We start from the raw sequence: 19,367 nt of genomic DNA, 5'->3' as shown, positions 1-19,367 counted from the left end.
CCCTGATAGTGGGCACCTGGCCACTTGTGACTATCGGTAGTGAGCCTCTGGCCACTTTAGACTATCGGTAGCGAGCCCATGGCCACTTGAGACTATCGATAGTGGGCCCCTGGCCACTTGTGACTATCGGTAGTGAGCCCCTGGCCACTTGTGACTGTCGATAGTGAACCCCTGGCCATTTGTGACTATCGATAGTGAACCCCTGGCCACTTTAGACTATCGATAGTGAGCCCCTGGCCACTTGAGACTATCGATAGTGAACCCCTGGCCACTTTAGACTATCGATAGTGAGCCCCTGGCCACTTGAGACTATCGATAGTGAACCCCTGGCCATTTGAGACTATCGATAGTGAACCCCTGGTGACTTGTAACTATCGATAGTGGGCCTACTTGAAACGTACTATGGCTTTCAAATTTTCATTTGAGACGAATTCTGGTACCAATGAAACTGATTGAATTTCTATAAACTTGTGACTTGCAAAGGTTCTTTACCACTGTCTTTGTGCTTGAAAATATCAGTTTCCTTAAAGGACGTCAATTACATATCTAACTGTTCTCTTGATTCTTATCTGGGTGACAGTTTCTGTATTTCTTTTAAAAACAGGAAAAATGGAAACAAAATGTTATAAATCTTTAGAGTACAGGTTACAACCAACTTTCCTTCCAACATTTAACTGCCACTCGGTTTATTCAAATTCCTTACTGAACATTACCATCATACTTTTATTCTACTTATCAAAATATCACGTGAGCTTTTCCCGCCAAAGCAGCATTTTTGGTCGTCTACAGCACATATTCGAATTTTTAGTTTGACATAATATAACCAAAATAACGAATTAATATAATGACGTTTCGAGCAAAGCCCGTTCACTTGATAATGGGCTATGCTCGGAAGGTTAAATAATTCGCTATTTTTTCCAAGTACAATTTAAATGAAATTCCTGGTTATATCAAATAGAAGTATAACGACGATGGTTGAAACTGGGCCGCCATTTTGTCAAAGTGGTGCAATGCCTTTTTAAATACTAAATTTTTCAATTTTAATTGAGTTTTTAGATGATAGTGATAAAAAATTTGACTTACCAGGCTTCAACAATCACCCCAACGCCAGTGGGACTAACGGCTTCTAAAACTGCCTTCGCGATATCTTTAGTTAGTCTTTCTTGAACTATAACGAAAAGGATATGAAATTAAATTCAATCTACATTAGATATAGGCTACAAACAATATATAGCTATATGTAAGCCGGAATTCACGGCAAAGCAACTGCAGTCGAATAAAATTTGGCCGTTTCTCGCTGCTTTTGTGGGAGTCAAGCTGTGGAGATCGGATACAAAACTCTGCAATAACGTTACAAGCATTTAAGAATTTTCATGTGTGATGATGAAAAATAAGTATTTATCTAAAATAGCTTCAAAATACGCTAATAGATTACTTTAATCTTGCAACGATAAATAATCAGGCGAGATACAAATCCGAATCGAATATAACTTCGCAAAAAATTTATAGCGACTCAAGGAAAATTTTGAAAACTGCGACCGCGAGTTAACTTACATGTTAAGCTTCGTTTGAGTATAATGGCAACTAAAATGCGAGCGTCTTTTTAAGAAAATGCATTTTATTCAAATTTAAGAAGAAAACATGTTCCAAAGTATTGTCGTTGTTTTGAAAGTCTCACTGCAGTTTATTGGTAAATTACCTGTAGAAAAACAAACTGGCGTAGCCTAAATCGAAGAGAAATAACATAAAGAGTCGACATATCCTGAGAAGTCACAAAGTTCATTGGAAAAAGCAATCTAGTTCAGAAATTTAGAATGCGTTAAGCGAAAAACAATGCATTTGCCACGCATTACTCAACATACACAAAATCAACAATCGGCGAAATCTGATAAGGAGAAAATATTGTTATGCAGTTATGTCAAAGTTAACAAAAATGTATGAGATGATGCAAAAATTTCCATGTATAACTGAGACAGATTTTATTTAAAGTGGTAACAAATGAATTTTAGTAAATTTGCGCTAAGTCAAAAAAACAAATGGAATGCTGTTCCAATTTCTAAAGTGTTGTTTAAAGGCAGCCTGTCCCCATCTTGATTGGCTAATTCTAACTTGAAAGCCTTGCTTTAAAAGAGGGTCTTCCTCTGCATTTTAAGTGTCCGTCCGACGTTAGTTGTTGTGGGTGAACACGACAAAAGAATGCCTAAGCTATATATCATCAAAGTTGACTCAGACGTTTGACACCAAAACAAACTTAACAGCAGCTCGCTCAGGGAAAGTACGCTATTGTAGTTCTTTATTCTGATTGGTTAGTTGTGCATTAAACCAACGATGCATGAATATCGTGGCCATGAAAAGAGATTCTGAGAACAATGGGGGGCATACTGCCTTAACTGGCAAGGAATACAATCAGTTTTCGTGAATCTACTTACTAACAAGAAAGGGAGGCTGGATCGCCAGGTGGAAAAGAGGCTGGATGAGACCAGCCGCCGGACCCTAGGAATCTTGGGATGCAAAATTTGATAACAATCAATGGGAAGGAACAACGCCCAATGACGAGGATCATTCCATACAAATACATCTAATTTGTAAAATAAAAAGTTTATGATTTTTCACCTCAGCATACGGGGCTCCGTCACAGTAAATACTGCAAGATATAAATTAACTTTACTTCAAGTCTAAATTTTGGCTTTTCAAATTTATACTGGATTGCACCTACAAGTTTTGAGAAATTCCTGTCTATTGCTTATTATAATATATCATAATATCCAAAAAACATAACATCATATACAAACCTTGTAATCGTCGACTGTACATTTCAACTATCCTGCAGAAAAATCAACCCCTTTTCAAACTTCAATCTTCAAGATACACAAAAAACCTCTTTGAATTCTCGTGAAGAAACGGAAAGCTGAAGTATGTTTGGAAATCAAACTGTGACTACTAAGTTTAGGGATTATCCATCATTATAGTACAAGGCACATTCAGCACAAAATAGTTCCCTTTGATGTTAATAAATTATTGGCTCTGTGACGTTGGGATTAGTTAACCTAGGCCCGGGATCAAGAGCAACTCATAGAACAAAATAAAATAGCTTGTAATCAACAGGGCTAAAAAATTACTTTATAACAGTAATATGAATATTTGGATTTACTGTGATTTATAGGACAGGGGTTAGTGATTGTTCTCCATACCTTGCAATCTTGCTAAGGCCGATGACTTTTCTATTTGGTAGATAGCAAACGTGAGCCTGGAAAGAAAGCATATTCTCAGTATAGATATCTATATTACGTACTGGTATTACGTAAAGTCCGATTACAAGGTTTGGACAATTTGTGAAACATTGACTGCATGTAAGAAGGTGCAAGACGATTTAAGGCATTTTATACTTTGCACGTTGTATCGAAGTCAATCATTACTTCGACAGTTGACCACCCTAGTTGTGATAATAATGGCAATAATCTTTATCGTTTGTGACGATACGAGCTGTTTGATTATGTAGTTTTTGCAATTTTCTTAGAGTTGTGTCATCAGCACATCCACAAACAGAGCAACGATATCTAAAATGCAGATCGATCATACTGAAGTACATTCTTTGGATGGTTTTAAATGAAAGATATGTCTCTTAGAATATTTGAGAATTCCTATTTCTGGTGAAACCTTCCCAATTGCAACATTGGTTTGCTCTGCCCAATTTAGTGCTGGATCAAGATATTTTAAATGACCCGTGGATTCAATCTCTTCGCTATTTCTTTAAAAGATGGGGAAATTGGTTGAATCATTGCAACCTAGTCTTCTGAGTTTAGGCACAGTTCCAAGAATCATACCTTGTGTTTTTTCTGACATTAAGAGACAATTTATTACCTGTCGCTACGAACTTAGATTCCGAAGATCTAAGTACATAGTATTGCAAAGGTCAGTGATTGATTTCGAGGAATAGGAGATGCTTATGTCATCTGCATACATTGTGATTTTGGTACTTTGCAAAGCAAACGGCAAGTCATTGATATAGATCACAGGCAGGAGCAGGAGTGGACCAAGGCAGGAGCCCTGGGGAACTCCACATTTAATGTATTGCATTTCTGATATGCTGCCATTTACCTTACTTAGGTGTGACATGTATCAGTCAAGTTCAACGCCTTCCATTTCATAGAAACGCAGCTTAGCCATGAGAATATCGAGGACGACAGTATCAAAGGATTTCTTTAAGCCTCAGGCCCGTAGGCACTGGCAGGGTGGGGGGCAGGGGGCAATGCCCCCCAATAATTTGAGAATATTTTGTTTGAAGACCTTATAACCGCAGCTTGATCTGACAGTATTTATTTACGCAGGTAAAGAAAAAGCTATATTTCTATCCATGCCCCCCCCCCCAATCCAGTTTAGATGTCTAGGGGCCTGAGTCGATAAAGGTGACTCCAGAAAAGAGCCCCTTTGTCGATGTATAGATGCCAGTCATTGGTAAACTATAGTAAGCATGTCAATACGGGGTGAAATATCCCAAAATCCGACTGGTCTGCGTAGAGAAATTCATTTACAGTAAACTAGTTATATAATTGATATAAAACTACTCTTTTAAAATTATTTTAAAACTACATGAATCACAGAAATGGGTTTAAAGATTGAGAATCACGGAGCAATGAAGTATAGATATAACTGAAAGAAACAGCTGATTGACTGAAGGAAGAGGTTGTTTTCAGTAGTGCTGTTATCTCTTCAATTAAAACTGCAGGAAATGGAAACCGCCGACTCATTGGGACAGGAAAGCTTCGGCCAATGATCCCTCTGACTGAGGCATGTCAACATGAAAAAACAATATTATTTCAAAATTCAAACAGAAATCACATTTAGCTGTGATAAAATCGTGCTCAACATAGAATGAAAGACCACATGTGTATAATGGGAAAGCACACCAGACTGTGTAAAGTTATGTAACCTTCTTCGGCAAAACATCTTCTAAATACTGTTAGAATTGCTTTTAATAAAAAACACATTTTAAGGAACAGGTTTAAAGTGCAAAAGGTTTTCCGCACACCCGCTTCCCTTTCCTAATCAAGTTCACCACCGCCCTCCCCCCCCCCCCTCTCAAGGATATGGAGCTCCATACTATTCAACCATAAAAAGAGGACTTCTGTCAAGTTAGGGGTGCAGAGCAGAAGCAACCATAATAACTGCTTCTCTCCCCATTGAAACAGGATACTGAAACAGTGCATTGCCGACAGATCTTTTCACAGCACAATTTTTTAAAAAATACCTTACTTTTGACGAGCCTCGGTATTCTTAAAAATTTCATATTCTGACCCTTCAATAACTTCAAAATAGTTCTATATCATTGCACGTTGTACGCTAACACATGCTTCACGGGTGTACCTCAATTTTTGCGAAAACCACGCTTTTCTTGTTCGCTAAACAAACTTAGATAGATAAGAAATTTAATGTTCGATTAAATATAATCCTTGCTATCACTTTAAATGGATGCATGAATTTCACCATAGTCGTGCCTCCTAAAAAAATGTTATTGAGTTTATTCTTATAAAAAGAATGTGTAGTTGTATGAAAATACACAACATTTCCAACACAATTTCTTACAAAGTATGTCCTCGTTGTATCCCTTCCATTGCCCCCAAATTGGTCAATCACAATTAAATTGCTCATTGAGTACCTTTCAATATTTGAGAACCTTTTACAACGTGAAAAGTAAAAAAAATGATTGGCCCTCTGGTAGTTCAACTATGAGCGGACGTTGGTCAGTTAAAAGTGCGACAAGCCGTTTAGGGGGGAGGGGTAGGCAGGACGGATAGTTCAGTAACGAAGGGCATTGCAGGCACCAAGTTCATGCGCGATGGACTGTTCAGGCATAAAGGAAAGACACGGAGGGAGGGCACGAATGGAGCGCGGGGAATGGAGCGCGGGGAATGGAGCGCACGAAGGGAGGTCACGAAGAGCAGGTATGAAGGCACGACGGGCAATTAAGGCACGGCGAGCAGTAAAGGCGCGACAGACTTTAGCAGGCCCCTTGCGCGGGCTGTTCGTTTCATTCTGATATAAAATTTTCGAGGAGAACCCCTGAAATTTGGTTTGCAAACGGTACCAGAAATCTTAACTTCCTTAATAAACAGGCCTATTGGGCTCAGATTAATTGTCAATGTGCTACCATTCAGAAAGCTGGGTTGCTAAACTTAAAAACTTTCCTTTTTAGCGCTCATCGATATATGAAATGGCAGATAAATGGCGGACATTAAAAAACAATTAAGGTTTAGTCTTGAAAATATAGGTGGTTATTGTGTGATAATGTCTGATAATTGTGGATAATGTAGGTGCAAAACACCTGGCTTTTGGGGTACACGGTAAAGCTGAACAGGTACTTGAGCATAAAAAGCCATACAAGTAATGAATATGAATGATTAACATTACGTAAAATGGATTGAATAAGCTGCTATGCTTTTCGCAGAACTCACAGCAATGGGCGTGACAGAGGGCAGACATTGGGGCTTGAAAAGCAGGTGGTAGCTTCTCAAACACAACCAAGTTAAATATTAATGTTGAAGGCCCCTTTCATAGAGCGATTAGCACAGGCAAAATAATGGCTAAACATTTATGGAAATATCCATTAAGCAAAAATCTGTAAACAAGCATGTGATAAATAGTAGCGTCCGATCCTGTATAATTCGATGATCTTTTTTGTGTGTTTGCCGGATAATTAAAATGATTTTATATCAATCATCAGGGACGCCGGCCGGAGAAGGGGGGCGCGGGGGGTGATCCACTCCTGTTGCCTTTTGATAGGAGGGGCAAGAGGGGCCAGTGTGCCCTTTTGATTTATGTACCTCTGATACCGCCCAATTGTAACAATTCGCATGAAATTTTGATTGCAGTTATAATTCATTAGGACATTTCTCAAAATTCGTAAAATAAATCCTAATGCCAAAAGTTAGCCAATTTTCAAGATACCTACAGAAGATCGAAATAAAATGGCAGTCAGTAGAAGGAATTATTAGAAGCTGGGAGTTATCTTTCAAAGGCTTTTTTACTCAAGCCTGCCCCCCCCCCCTTGCTCTTTGGTCATTCCGGCGCCCTTTCACTCATATTTGACTTTTCGTTTGATAAAATGTTGTGTTTTATGTAGGAGATAACATGTTAGCAGATAGTATCTTGGTGAAGAAGGAAAAAGTTAACAGAACGAGCCATGGAATTTGGTATATCGCTTTTTAGCACGGAAAACGTAAAAAACGGTTTGTTCTGAAAAACAAATCTTACCTTTCCAACAAATGGAACAAGATGGTGCTCACACATCGAGAATAGATCAATATCTTTCACTAAAACAAGCTCATCATGTTGTTCATCAAAGATGGCGTCATTAATGATATCTGTAAATTGGAAATACAGCGAAAAGTAAGAGTAAAGAACATGGAGCTTGTCTCTACGTCATATTAAGCGTGATAAATTTTTAGTATCTCGTTAATGACGTACCGGAGAAAATGAGGAAAAATTTTATTAACCTACCCGTTCTACGAGCCCAGGACCGTCGCTAAACATTTTCACTTAGGGGGTGCCCGTCACCAATTTGCCGACAAACTAGGGCGTGGTCTAAAATATATCAATTTTTGGGTGTGACATTTTCACGCAGTTGATTTTTATTTATCAAAGAGTATGCTCTCGTCAATCAATCATAGCTTCGATTTTCATGTTTTAATATTCTTTGCCTGAGTACCTTCTTTGATTTTACTCTAGAAGTCAAGTCAGCAATGAGATACCCTCATTTATTTATATAGTTCAAAACGTTTGAATAGAACCTTAGTATGTATGGGCAGATCTGACAGGCCGCCGAGAGGTTTTTCAGAGGCCGCATCACCCCCCCCCCCCCCCCCCCTCCCACTAGCGACGGCCCTGTACGAGCACCGTCACATATCTCTCAATTTTCAAACAGGACACAACTTCGAAAAGATTATCAAATAATTTAATCTGGTGCATTTCAGGCATGGGTTTACAAAACCACACTGCATTGTTTACCGCAAATGCAGAGGAATGCAGGCGTATGAGTGAGCGGAGCGTCGTAGTGTAACTGCTACCCCAAATATCACTGCGGAGTAACTGTTACTCCGCTACGCGCTGCAAAACCTATTGTTTACTCTGAACGGTTGACTGACGGGAACCGGCCTAATATCGTACTTTGTACTCTGGTATATCGTTTTTTTTGCATGCAGAAGTTAAAAAGGGTTTTTATGAAAAACACATCTTACCCTTCCAACAAATAGACGAGATGGTTTGAAAATACAGAACACATTAAAGTAATTAAGAAAACTGCCGCTAAGTATGAAGGTTGCGCAAGGGTCTTAAAAGACTTTTTCAATCAAAATAACAAAGTTTTCGTTATAATCAGACCAGTGTTTACCAGACTGTACAGTATTCTTACTGCGCGGGGAAAGCCAGAACAATAATTCTGAAATTTGAGGATAACGAACGTTTCCCCCGAAATCGTGCGCGGAATTTGAAGTAAAGGCTTTCGAAGAAACCTTGTATTTTTTCTTTTTTCTTGTTATCAGAAGTCAGAAGTTTGAATGGTGGAATATTCGCAGGGAACATGACCAGATAAACAAATATTGTGCGCGAGATCTACGGCAGAATCTTAATAATGCGCGGGCGGAATGAAGGATGAAAATTATTGCGCAGGAACGCATTTCCCGCGCAGATCAAACTTTTCTGTCTGGTGTGTTTATAATATGAAAAGACTAATAGAATATAGTCTATATGAACATCGCACTAATTTCGATATCATCGGTTATCGATGACATTAACAGTGGCGTTGTGACGTAATTAGCCTCGTATTTATGTTATGTTGGGCATGCGCCCGGTTTGTTATGTTATGTTATGCGTGAGAATACGAAATGAAGTATTGAAGTTCGAGTTCGGGTGTTCTTTCGTTGTTATATACCGGATAATCATACAGGCGTAGTGTCTATGCATGCTACGCTTGCGGCGCAAGCGAAAAAATTCGTAGACGAATTCTAAAATTCTTGCAACACTTCTATCGGTAATAAATACGTTGTAGTGTAAAAGTCAATGCATAGCATTTTCCGCAATAAACGGTTTCTCTTTCTGGTCATGAGCAGCATGCAGTGAACTCCAGCGCAAACATTTCCTATTTTCCAAGTGAACAGATCGCTTAAAATTCCGAGATTGGAAAAATCTGAAAAACTGAGGCCCCTCCACATCACTCTTTTTGCCAGTCTAAAATAAGAGAAGCATGCGATGCTCCAGTGCAGCTTCAGTGCAGCTCGAGAGAAGCTTTTAAGAGAAGTTAGAATTTTCCGGACTGGAGCTTGCGGTCGGCCTGAGCGCAAGCATTCCCATATGTTTGATAATCCACAACATTTTTCTGCTTATAAGCTGCTTTTTGCGAATATTCTTTGCGTGATACCTCATTCAAAATCTAATTATTTTCCTTTCTTTACTTTTGTGACTGTTGAAAAGAGAAAAATAGTCTAGTCTTTCCGTCATAGTCTATTTGTCATGATCTGCATTCCATAATTCAAGTCAAAAGGCTTGCCAGTATAGTCGGAATTCACCGACCAGGGCATGCGGTAGACCTGAGCGCAAGCCTTGCCAAATAGTTGATGATTTGCAGGGAATAACTTTCTGAAACCATTACACATGAAAGCATCTTCAATTCTAACAACTCTCACAGCCCATTATTGTCATCTTTGTTGACTGTCATCTTCTGTGTAGCAAATGAGCAGAAACTTTTGCAGTGTGTTAACAATTTCGCAATGTGGAGAGCTCCACCTGCGGGAATCCCCACATGCATCATAGCATCAACAATTCTTGCATTAGGTGGGCATTAGGTGATAACATTTTGCAAAACAATTGAGCATTTTTCAAAAACTTCCCATGGGTAATGATTTTTCCCTTGCCCCCCCCCTCCCCCCCCCATCCACTTTCCAATCTGTGTCGGAGTGTCTGTTGTAGAGAATAGACACCTAGATTGATCATATTATCAAGATTAATGTAGAGAATAGACAAAATCATATTATCAAGATTATTATTAATTGCCGCTTTTATTAATAAGAAGCTGAAATCACGATTTCATTCTTCAACATAACCGTATATTATATTCTACCGCATGTCTAAGTTCTGCGCTCACGCTACGCCACTGGACATTAAAGATAAAACTATATCAATTTTACCTGAAAGTGTTTGGGTATAGCCATTGGTGAAGAACATCATGGCCTTGGCAAATCTCTCTGGAGTTTTTACAAGCCCTTCTCTTTCTGGATTTTCACCAACACATTCTAATATACTTTTTACAGCAGATGACATTTTATCGACTTTTGCTTCCATTTCATCCTCTGTATCTTTCCGCGGTGATTCTAAAGATTCTGATGGGCTCCATCCCCGACAACCTGCGCATTTAGAATTAATCATACTGAAATAATTGTCCAGCAGAGGTTTATGCTGGTAAATTCTACAAAATGAGAGGTCTTCCTTGTTATTCATAACCCTTTTGTCATGTAGTGGTTTGTAAAACAATGAAAAATTTGATGCGCAATCTGGGGTTCTTTGTATCTGAGGACTTACGGGAAATGCTTTGACCAATGAATTCCCCAATATCATTATATTTACCTACATCATTGAAAAAGATACACTCTAAAACCACTACAAAGAATGTCACATTTCATCAGCATTGGCAAATTAGTACGAATTACGCATTATTTTAAACAATTCCTCAAGTCAATCTGGCCGTTCTTAATTAGTTTTTTGAAAGCTCGAATACCTTTTTATGGTCTTATTAACTGAATAGTAAAATTCTTCCATAAGCTTTAATGTCTGTAAGATGCTCTCCTGATGGATGTCCTACTTTGTCCTTGTTCAGTCTTTCACTGACAAACAGAATTAATTCAGGTATGAAAAACGTCTCCCATGCAAGTACTTTTCCATACCAAGTTTTAGAAAATGTGTTCTGAGTTTTTCAGTAATTGGATTCTCAGATCCAAGATATCCTCCCTTATCTTCTTTATTTCATAATCTTTAGCTAAAGCGAAATTATGTAGAAATGGGCAACATTAACATACAGGCTAACTATATCAGGAGTTTTGACAGATCCTGTTGTTGAATCATCCCCTATTATACAACCTTTTCATTACCTATTTCAGGTTTTAATAATCCCTTCCTGGTTCAAACCAAACACCAAGTGGAGAATTGGAGCCAAATTGGGTCTGATGCAGCACACAACAGGGCTTATTATTGGGCCTATTCATCATGTTTCTCATATTCTCAAAACTTTTTTGTCAAGAAGTTTCCTTGCTAATATTTTATCTTTTTCTGTAACATTTTGGGAGTTTGTCCATAAATGCCGAAGCTTTTAAAGATCGTTTTAAAGTTATCAGCCACTTTTTGAAAGTAGGTTTTATATAGTTATTAACCACTTCATGAAAAGATGTTATTCAACAGTTCAATGTGTAGCGCTCATCTTGGACAATTGCATTCTAAAAATTTATATTGTTAGGAAATTGCTAAGGGTATATTTAAGGGTATATCAAGCAAACTATTCTACAAAAAGTTAGACTACATTCATTCAACCTCTGCATAAAAAGAGTCTATTTGATTCTGCAGGAAGTAGGGAAATGGCCTCCAAGGAACCCTCTCGTTTTATTGACCGTGAACAATAAATCATACTCAAAGTTTCAAACTGAGTCCATCATATTAATCAATAGATTTATCAAAGGCTTAATTAATCATCATATACCTTTCCTATCATCAAATTAGCAAATATGATTGATTATAAAAGGTTTCCGCGTTTTCCGCGTTTTCGATATTCACCCTCGTACAAAATTGACAACGCGAAAAACGCGGAAAACGCGGAAAACGCGGAAAACGCGGAAAACGCGGAAATCGGTCCCTGCCGATTTCACAAGAAGTTTTCCTACAAAATCCTGTCTGTGCTTGATAAGAAAGCAAATCGGAGACATTTCATCATTACCTTCCCGGTCTAACTGGTGAAAATATTGGAAGATTTGTGCCAACGTAAGAGATGTTCAAGACAAACTGCGTTGTATTCATAACACAGCTTTGAATGGTGTTAGTTGCTCTTGCAGCCACATAATCCGTGATAAACTTTATTAAAGGCTTACTTTATCATTATATACCTTTCTTGTCATTAAAATTAGCAAATATGACTGATTATAAAGGTTTCCGAGTTTTCCGCGTTTTCGATTTTCACCCTCGTTCAAAATCTCATTCCTTTAAAAATAAGTTGCTTTGAAAAAAGCAAACATTTAGTAAACTAAAGCTTTTCGTCTGACACTCTTCAGAGTTTAAAACGTCAGAACATAGAAATAAGTTAATAAAAAAAATAAGAAATAAAAATAAGTTCTTATATCTCAATTCTTGAAAGAGCTCTGTTGCTCTGTTTATGTATTGGCATTCTAGAGGTTTAAAGCAAATTTCACTTTTCCGCGTGTTCCGCGTGTTTCGCGTGTTCGGCCTAAATTTGGCGTCTTCAACAAGAAAAGTACAAGGGTCCCGGAGGAGCTCGCCATTTTCCTGAAATGGGGCAACGATGACATTTTAGGCTATACTATTTAAGCCCACGACAATAAGCAATATGTAACAAAGATTTGGAGCTAGTTGTAGGCGAAATACCATATTGTCAGGCATCCATCATTATTAGGAGCTGCAGTTTTTATATGAAAGCCTTTGCAGAAGGCCTATGCTGGAAAGCTTCAAACTTAGAAAAGATCCCTGGCAATATTCATAAGTTTTTCTTTATCGCAATGCCATGAGATATATATATTGTTAAAGTTGTGTGAAAAGTGAAGAAATGACTTAAGAATGGGGTTTTTTGAAGGTTCCATATACTATGCAATTAAACCTTCGTAGAAATAAGACAAAACACCAATAGCACTCCATCACACGCCTAAAACAGTCTAGGGGTGCAAATTCCACACTTGTGCTAATTTATTCCCAGGAATGTTTGTATTTAGCTTTTTACAAAGAGAAAGATTTGAGTTGAAAGCACAAGGCTACGAAGTTGATCTTAGGCAATATTTTCAATCCAAATGGCCTACACGATGCATTTACTAGTCATTTGCTGTTACTGAAATGCATGATTAATAGTTTGTGAAAAGCATCAACCCCTTATTTATTCTGAATCTGAAATATGTCTTAAAATCATGCATAAGCAATACAACAATTAAAGTTCCCACTTTTTCATAAAACCAACTTCCTGAGCATCAGGTTGGGAGTGAAAACTTTCCTTCACTAGGTAACTGCTAGACAATCAAATTCTTACTGGAATTGTTCACCACTGTGACCAGGGTTCTGTTTTGGGAGACTTAGTTCCATATGTGGGAGACCAATGAAAAAGCTCCTGGTCTCTTACTGGGGGCTACCTTTCCAAAAGGAATTGTCCATTGATCACTTGATAAAAACATTTGCTTTTCTTTGAAAGCGGGTAAAATAAGATGCTCAATCTACTGGTGTGTAGGAGCTTTGAGAAAGGGTAAAGAAAATGTAACTGACTCATAATTTCCTTCAAAATACTTACAATATTCATTCATCATTGATGCAATGAAAATGTCATCCAAAGGTCTATTTTGACAGTGACCCTATCAGTGATGGTATATTCCTAGAATCAAGAGAGTGATAACTGCTGTAAAGAATGATAACTTCTGTTTGATAAAAACTGTGGACCCTTTTTGTTAATAAAAGGGCTTTCACAACAACAAAACGTTTTAGCTATGTTAAACATCTAATACCAGCTGTTTTAAAAAAGAGTGAAACCTAGTCCAAATACTTCCACTACTTCTTCTCCTAAAATATTGGATAAACCTAAATCATAGCAAAATTTATAATACTAAGAAATATTTGCTATAGTATGAAACCATTTACACCCAAAATGATTCTAAATATATTTATATCATATTTACAATCAAATCTTTAAAAAATCATAAATTCTAGTAATTTGATTCTCTAAAAATTAATGTCTGGCTATAGCTTCATTTTGGTTGCTATCAACATTGGTGCAGGCATACTGTTTCAGAATTGCTGTCCTATATCATATAAACAATTACCATTTGACACATCTATCACCAGGGGCACCTTAGAGCAATATTAGATTGGTATTCAAGGTACTAACAATCTACCCGATAAAATGCCACACCCAAAAAAATAAAATCCCCCAAATGCCATACCCCTTTATAAAGCCCTGCAAAGAGGATTTTCAAAATTGGCTCTCAAAATGATGTCTAAGTAGTTTTGATAAATTACTTCCACCTTGTCCACATTCCAATAAAAAATAGCAAGAAACCCAAAACGTCTGTGGTATGCTTTAGATCATATTTAAAATGTTTTACTTTATTTGTTTATTTGCTGAATATCTCAGTTGTCCAGGATCAACTTGCAAGAAAAATAGATCTCGTTTGTTTTATGTACCTTCCGCTTGAAAACAAATGCTTCGTTGCACTCTTGATATACACGTATGGAAGGTTATCGGGCAGTAAAAACTGAGGCCTGCATCCAAGACCAAAGCACGGCCAAAAGCCTTTCTATAAAGCCCCACCATATTCGAAGGTATTCAGTTTGGATTCTGAATAGTGTGGCCACAAAGCTGTGACAGTTTGTGGACTGAGGCAATGGCCAAATGAGGCATTTAAAAATGAAAAAAATAACCAGATAAGGCTAGCATTTTATTCTGATTATCTGTGTTGAACACACATTGAAACTTGCAAATTTCCAAGCAGTATTTGATTCCGAAAACACAAGCTAGACGGGGACATGTACGCTCAAGATATTCGGACAAGTTCTGAATACCTTCACTTTCAAAATTCTTTGTTTAGCCTCACAGTTATCTCCTGTGACTGACGTCAGGGTCAGTCAAAAACAATGCGAAACCTCATCGGAAAACAAAAGGGATTAAGAAGTCTCTATACCCACCGCCAAAACAATATCAAGGGTCATTGATTTTTTTAATGAAACTTCACCCACTTTGTAATGGCATTGTATGTGCAAAAAGAAAATTTTACTTGGATTTTGATTTTGGAACATATTAAAAGCATTAAAAGTTGTTTGGATAAAAGTTGGTATTTGTGAATACCTTGAATACCCCAGCTTGCTGCCTGTCTACCACTAAAAAAATCAGTGTAGAAATGGTATGCTAGGAAAGAAATAAAAGGCAGACAAAGTGCTTGTTTATGCTCAAGAAGGCTACTGTTTTTTACAGCAAATGTGTTAAACATCTGCACAGTAACCTTGCCTCAAGACTGAAGCTGAATATCAAATAGCAATAAAGAACCCCTTCGAAAAAGGGAAGAATCCTGACAATAATAAATTACGAATTTCTGACTCATTACATTATGAGTCTAATCAATTTCAGCTTTCAAAGTTTAAAGGAAAAGCTTCAGGTTCAATTTTTTTGCCTTCTTCTTTTTGATTGGCTTGTCTTGAGTTTCACAAGAGCTTGTCCTACAAAAACATATCTAAATATAACATTCATTTTCCATCCCTTTATTGAGTTATTGTAAATTTAATTCCCACTTTGCTGGAAATTACCCTGGGCAATTCAAAATATTTCCGGTATGTGATTATAGGTCACTGCAGGTTGGGTTGCAAAATTTTGCAGTTTTGCAACCCAACAGGCATCTCATTCTGCAGACCTGTACTGTGGAGTATGGCAGTTTTAAACGAGATCTCTCGTGTAAGATCAAAATTTCAAGTATGCAAGTGTGCACTTTGGTTTAGTGTGCACTTTGGTTTAGTGTGCACTTTGATTTGGTGTGCACTTTGGTTTAGTGTGCACTTTTCGAATGTGCACAAATTGTAAATGTTTGATAGTTATTTTGCTATCATATAAACTATCCATTTCGGGTTGATGCTCCGTTCCGGGTTGATGTCATTGATTTTGTATCTTGCTATCTATGGATATTTCTTAGAAATGGACTTCAGAATTGAAATCTTCAACTTTAAATTAGTTCATGCTTGTAAAGTTAGTTTAAAAAATAATGTTGTTACTTTTTCGCAATTACTTTAAAATGTATAGAAAAAGATAAATCTTGAAAATGGGTTAATTCGCTGTCTGATGGCCCAACGACTTGAAATTTTCAGCACAGGCTAATTTCAACAGGAAGATTCTAATTCTATGATCCATTTTTGGCAAATGTGAAGATAAAAAATTGCCTGGAACAGAGAATGCCAGATTTTCTTCACTTGCCCTAAGCATTAAGACATACCCATACCACGCCCAGATATCAAAATTCCACACCATTTACCAAGTGTGCTGGAATATTTTAGAATAATATCTCGCATGTTGCACTTGCCAAACGCTGCAGTCTGGCTGCCGACTCTCACCACAGCTTGCACCTCCTTCCCCTAGAAACAATCCGTAGTTGGACTAAAAGTATCGTCACCATCGTCCATGGAGTACTTGATCAATAATCTACTTATGCAACTGAAAGCAGTACTATCTGATACTGACAAGACAGAGAGCATCGCATCATCATTCGAAGATTGCCAGTTGGCATTATTGAAAAATGAAAAAGTACTTGGTAAGACAAACCATGACATTGAACTTTAGAGGTCAAAACGTAATAATGTATAACATGAAACAGGATTTATCGATAAATTGAAGAGTTTTACCTGATTCTACTTTACAAGATCCTAATACCTTGGAATGCAACGAGATACTCTTGTTGTTGTTGTTGCCACCTGTTAATCTTCCGTTGTCACGCAAAGAAATTTTGCACGTAGACACTTAGAGAAAAATATTAGATTTCACCGCAATTTCACACCAAGATGCCCGGGTCCATTGTGAACAGGCACGTTCAGTCCGGGGGAAGCGGGACTGTTACATTCCCATCCAGGGGTGGCGCTAGAAACACGGGACAGATTTAGCGGGGGGTGTAGGGGGTGCGACACCCCCCAATAGTTCTGTGTCATTCGGTAAATTTTGTTTCGTTCGATAAAAATCATTTGTTGGTAGTCAGTAGAAATAAATTAAAGCAAAGATTTTGCTTTTTTCAATTTTTATTTTTTTATCAGTGGCGTAGCGGGGGGATATTCTCAAATCTCAAGGGCATCGTCGCAAAAATGTTCTTCTCGCTTCGCTCGCAGGAGAGCCTCTGTATTCAGTAATTTCCCCTCGTTTTGGGGTTTGTATTGAAAAGTCTTTCACGTTCTTGAGACATTCCTCATAAAATAGAAACTAAAATTCTAAAGCAGTCCAATCCTTAAAAAACTGGATTCTGAAATGCTTGTCGTGGCTTTAGCTCCAAGGAAAGCGCACTTGGTTTAAAACTTTTGAATACTGTTAAATTTTTTAGATTTTTGATAACAACTTTAGAACTTTTGATTGCAACTTTGAAAAATCACGTTTACACGTAGAGATTCCTCGCCTTACACAATTCAGGATATAAACGTTAGTGGAATTGTGAAGGAAATAGACAGTTGTAGACTATGGTCAGCCACCTATGATCATAGGTGTACGGGGTGAGTTCAGGTAAGGGGGCTGAAACTTTTTTGCCCGAAAAATAATAACGCCTAAAATTTTACGGAGTATACTTAAACACATGTGAGCTTCTAATATTAATCAAGAAATGATTAGAATGCAACGGCATTAAAATAATGTTAGCTCTAATTAGCATTTTTAAAACTTCACACATTTTCATTAAAAAAGCGAATCTCTTCCACGACAGCGACCAAATATTTCGATTGTTCTATCGACATCTTTTTGTGAACATGATTTGTCTCATTTTCAGCAATTCACAAACATTTTTGCTTACTTGCCTATTCTTGTGAGTATTGAACAGTTTGTGTTCTATTTCTAGGTAGTCAGAAACACAGAATCCATTTGGTACACAGTGGTTGAATTCACTGCATTAGTTTGATAACCAAAGGCCCCGACCAAAAGAGGCCCGAGGTGCGAGGTACGTCCATATCTTTTAAAGCTTTGCTCCAGTTCAAATAACTTTTCAAAACTTTGAAAGTTATTCAACTGAAACTTTAAAACTCAGTTCCCCCTAGCTAACCAAAAAATGATTCTCATTTTTATCCTTTTCCATTGTGTTTGACATGCTCCACACCATTGAATGTGATCTTGCTGCATTCCGCAAATAGAAGTCCCGTTGCAGCTTTTGGCTTAGGGCCTCTGTTATGCCAAAGTGATAGTCATTATCACTAAATCGCGCATATATTTTTTCCAAAACTTTATCCATTACGTGTAGAATCAACTGAACAGAGCTTTGCTTTCTAGATGGGTTTTGGGGCCTTTATCCTTGCAAAGAAAATAAGTGTCTTCTCCACTGCCTTCACTGCACTGCCTTCACTGCACTGCCTTCACTGCACTGCCTTCACTGCACTGCCTTCACTGCACTGCCTTCACTGCACTGCCTTCACTGCACTGCCTTCACTGCACTGCCTTCACTGCACTGCCTTCATTGACTCACACTGACAAGCCCAGTGCGTTGCGCTTTGTCCCTATTACCTCTATGACAGTTCATATTCAACTTTTCTCTTGAAATTTCATGCTTTTTGGCCTTGGCCTCAATGAAATTATAGATACCTTGAATTACACCAAGTCCATATCTCATTGACTCACTTTCTGCAAGATTCAACTTACGTCCAAGGCAGTGGACATAGATGCTCAGCAGAGAACAGTCCTCCATTCGCTTTGACAAGCCCAAGAATTTAATTTAAGACTATTGATGCATTTGCAAACAGGTTTCTACATACGCTTTTAAGCCCAATTTGTACAACTGCTGAAGACTGAGTTTTGTAAAATTTAGCAAAAAACTTCCTTTGGAACACCATTCAGTGCAAAACTGACACAAACTGATTTTATTCGTGCTGACGAACGTCGGATGTTTCATAAATTATGAGAGCATAGTAGCCGCTTTCGTTTACTTCTTCAACAATCTTTTCAAGCATTTTTGGGCTGTTGCTGTTCTTGTCGCTTTTTGTGTTTTTTCACCAACAGATTTGTTCTTAATTAGGCTTGATATCAACTTCATCTTATTCAGCATATCGGATTGTGTACTTGTACCAAACGTCATGCTATTATCATAACATGCACAATTCTACTGCTATGCGTCTGCACTATCAGGAAACTCGAGAAAGCAAGTTGTTTGACAAAACGAAAAGTTTCCACAGCCATAACTTTTTGCTTATAGGTCAGATCACATTGCTCTTTTTAAATCTTTTGCTCAGTTTTGCATGCTCTTTCTGATAGTATCCTCAGATTTGAAAAATTCGAAAGTTGAAAATTTGGTTGACCGTGCATTTTTCATGCTTCCGGAAACGCATTTTCCGGTCATTTGCCAGAATGTTCCCAGGGCTCAAAATGATCAGTGGCCAGAAGCGGACTGGCCCACCGGGACACCGGGAAA

The 19,367-nt window shown here is 37.8% G+C and overlaps 1 protein-coding gene across 6 annotated transcripts in view; it reads right to left on the bottom strand.

Moving 5' to 3' along the window:
• LOC135687395 (GTP cyclohydrolase 1) overlaps nucleotides 1–16,740 on the bottom strand; it is a 37,944-nt gene extending 21,204 nt beyond the window's left edge. Inside the window, exons 1-8 of one of the 6 annotated variants that reach the window (XM_065203956.2) lie at nucleotides 16,624–16,667; nucleotides 16,257–16,356; nucleotides 13,538–13,618; nucleotides 10,179–10,394; nucleotides 7,252–7,361; nucleotides 3,192–3,247; nucleotides 2,793–2,824; nucleotides 1,084–1,168 (exon numbers count right to left, since the gene is read on the bottom strand). In XM_065203956.2, the coding sequence (XP_065060028.2) occupies nucleotides 1,084–1,168; nucleotides 2,793–2,824; nucleotides 3,192–3,247; nucleotides 7,252–7,361; nucleotides 10,179–10,394; nucleotides 13,538–13,553 (515 nt within the window). In that variant the 5' untranslated portion in view covers nucleotides 13,554–13,618; nucleotides 16,257–16,356; nucleotides 16,624–16,667. The other 5 variants (XM_065203965.2, XM_065203943.2, XM_065203951.2 and 2 more) reach the window with 5 other exon arrangements.
• Nucleotides 16,741–19,367: the final 2,627 nt, after the last annotated feature.

Source organism: Rhopilema esculentum, chromosome 10, assembly GCF_057945365.1.
Source record: "Rhopilema esculentum isolate cy_ngs chromosome 10, ASM5794536v1, whole genome shotgun sequence".
Lineage (NCBI taxonomy): Eukaryota > Metazoa > Cnidaria > Scyphozoa > Rhizostomeae > Rhizostomatidae > Rhopilema > Rhopilema esculentum.
This window is presented reverse-complemented; position numbering and strand designations above follow the sequence as displayed.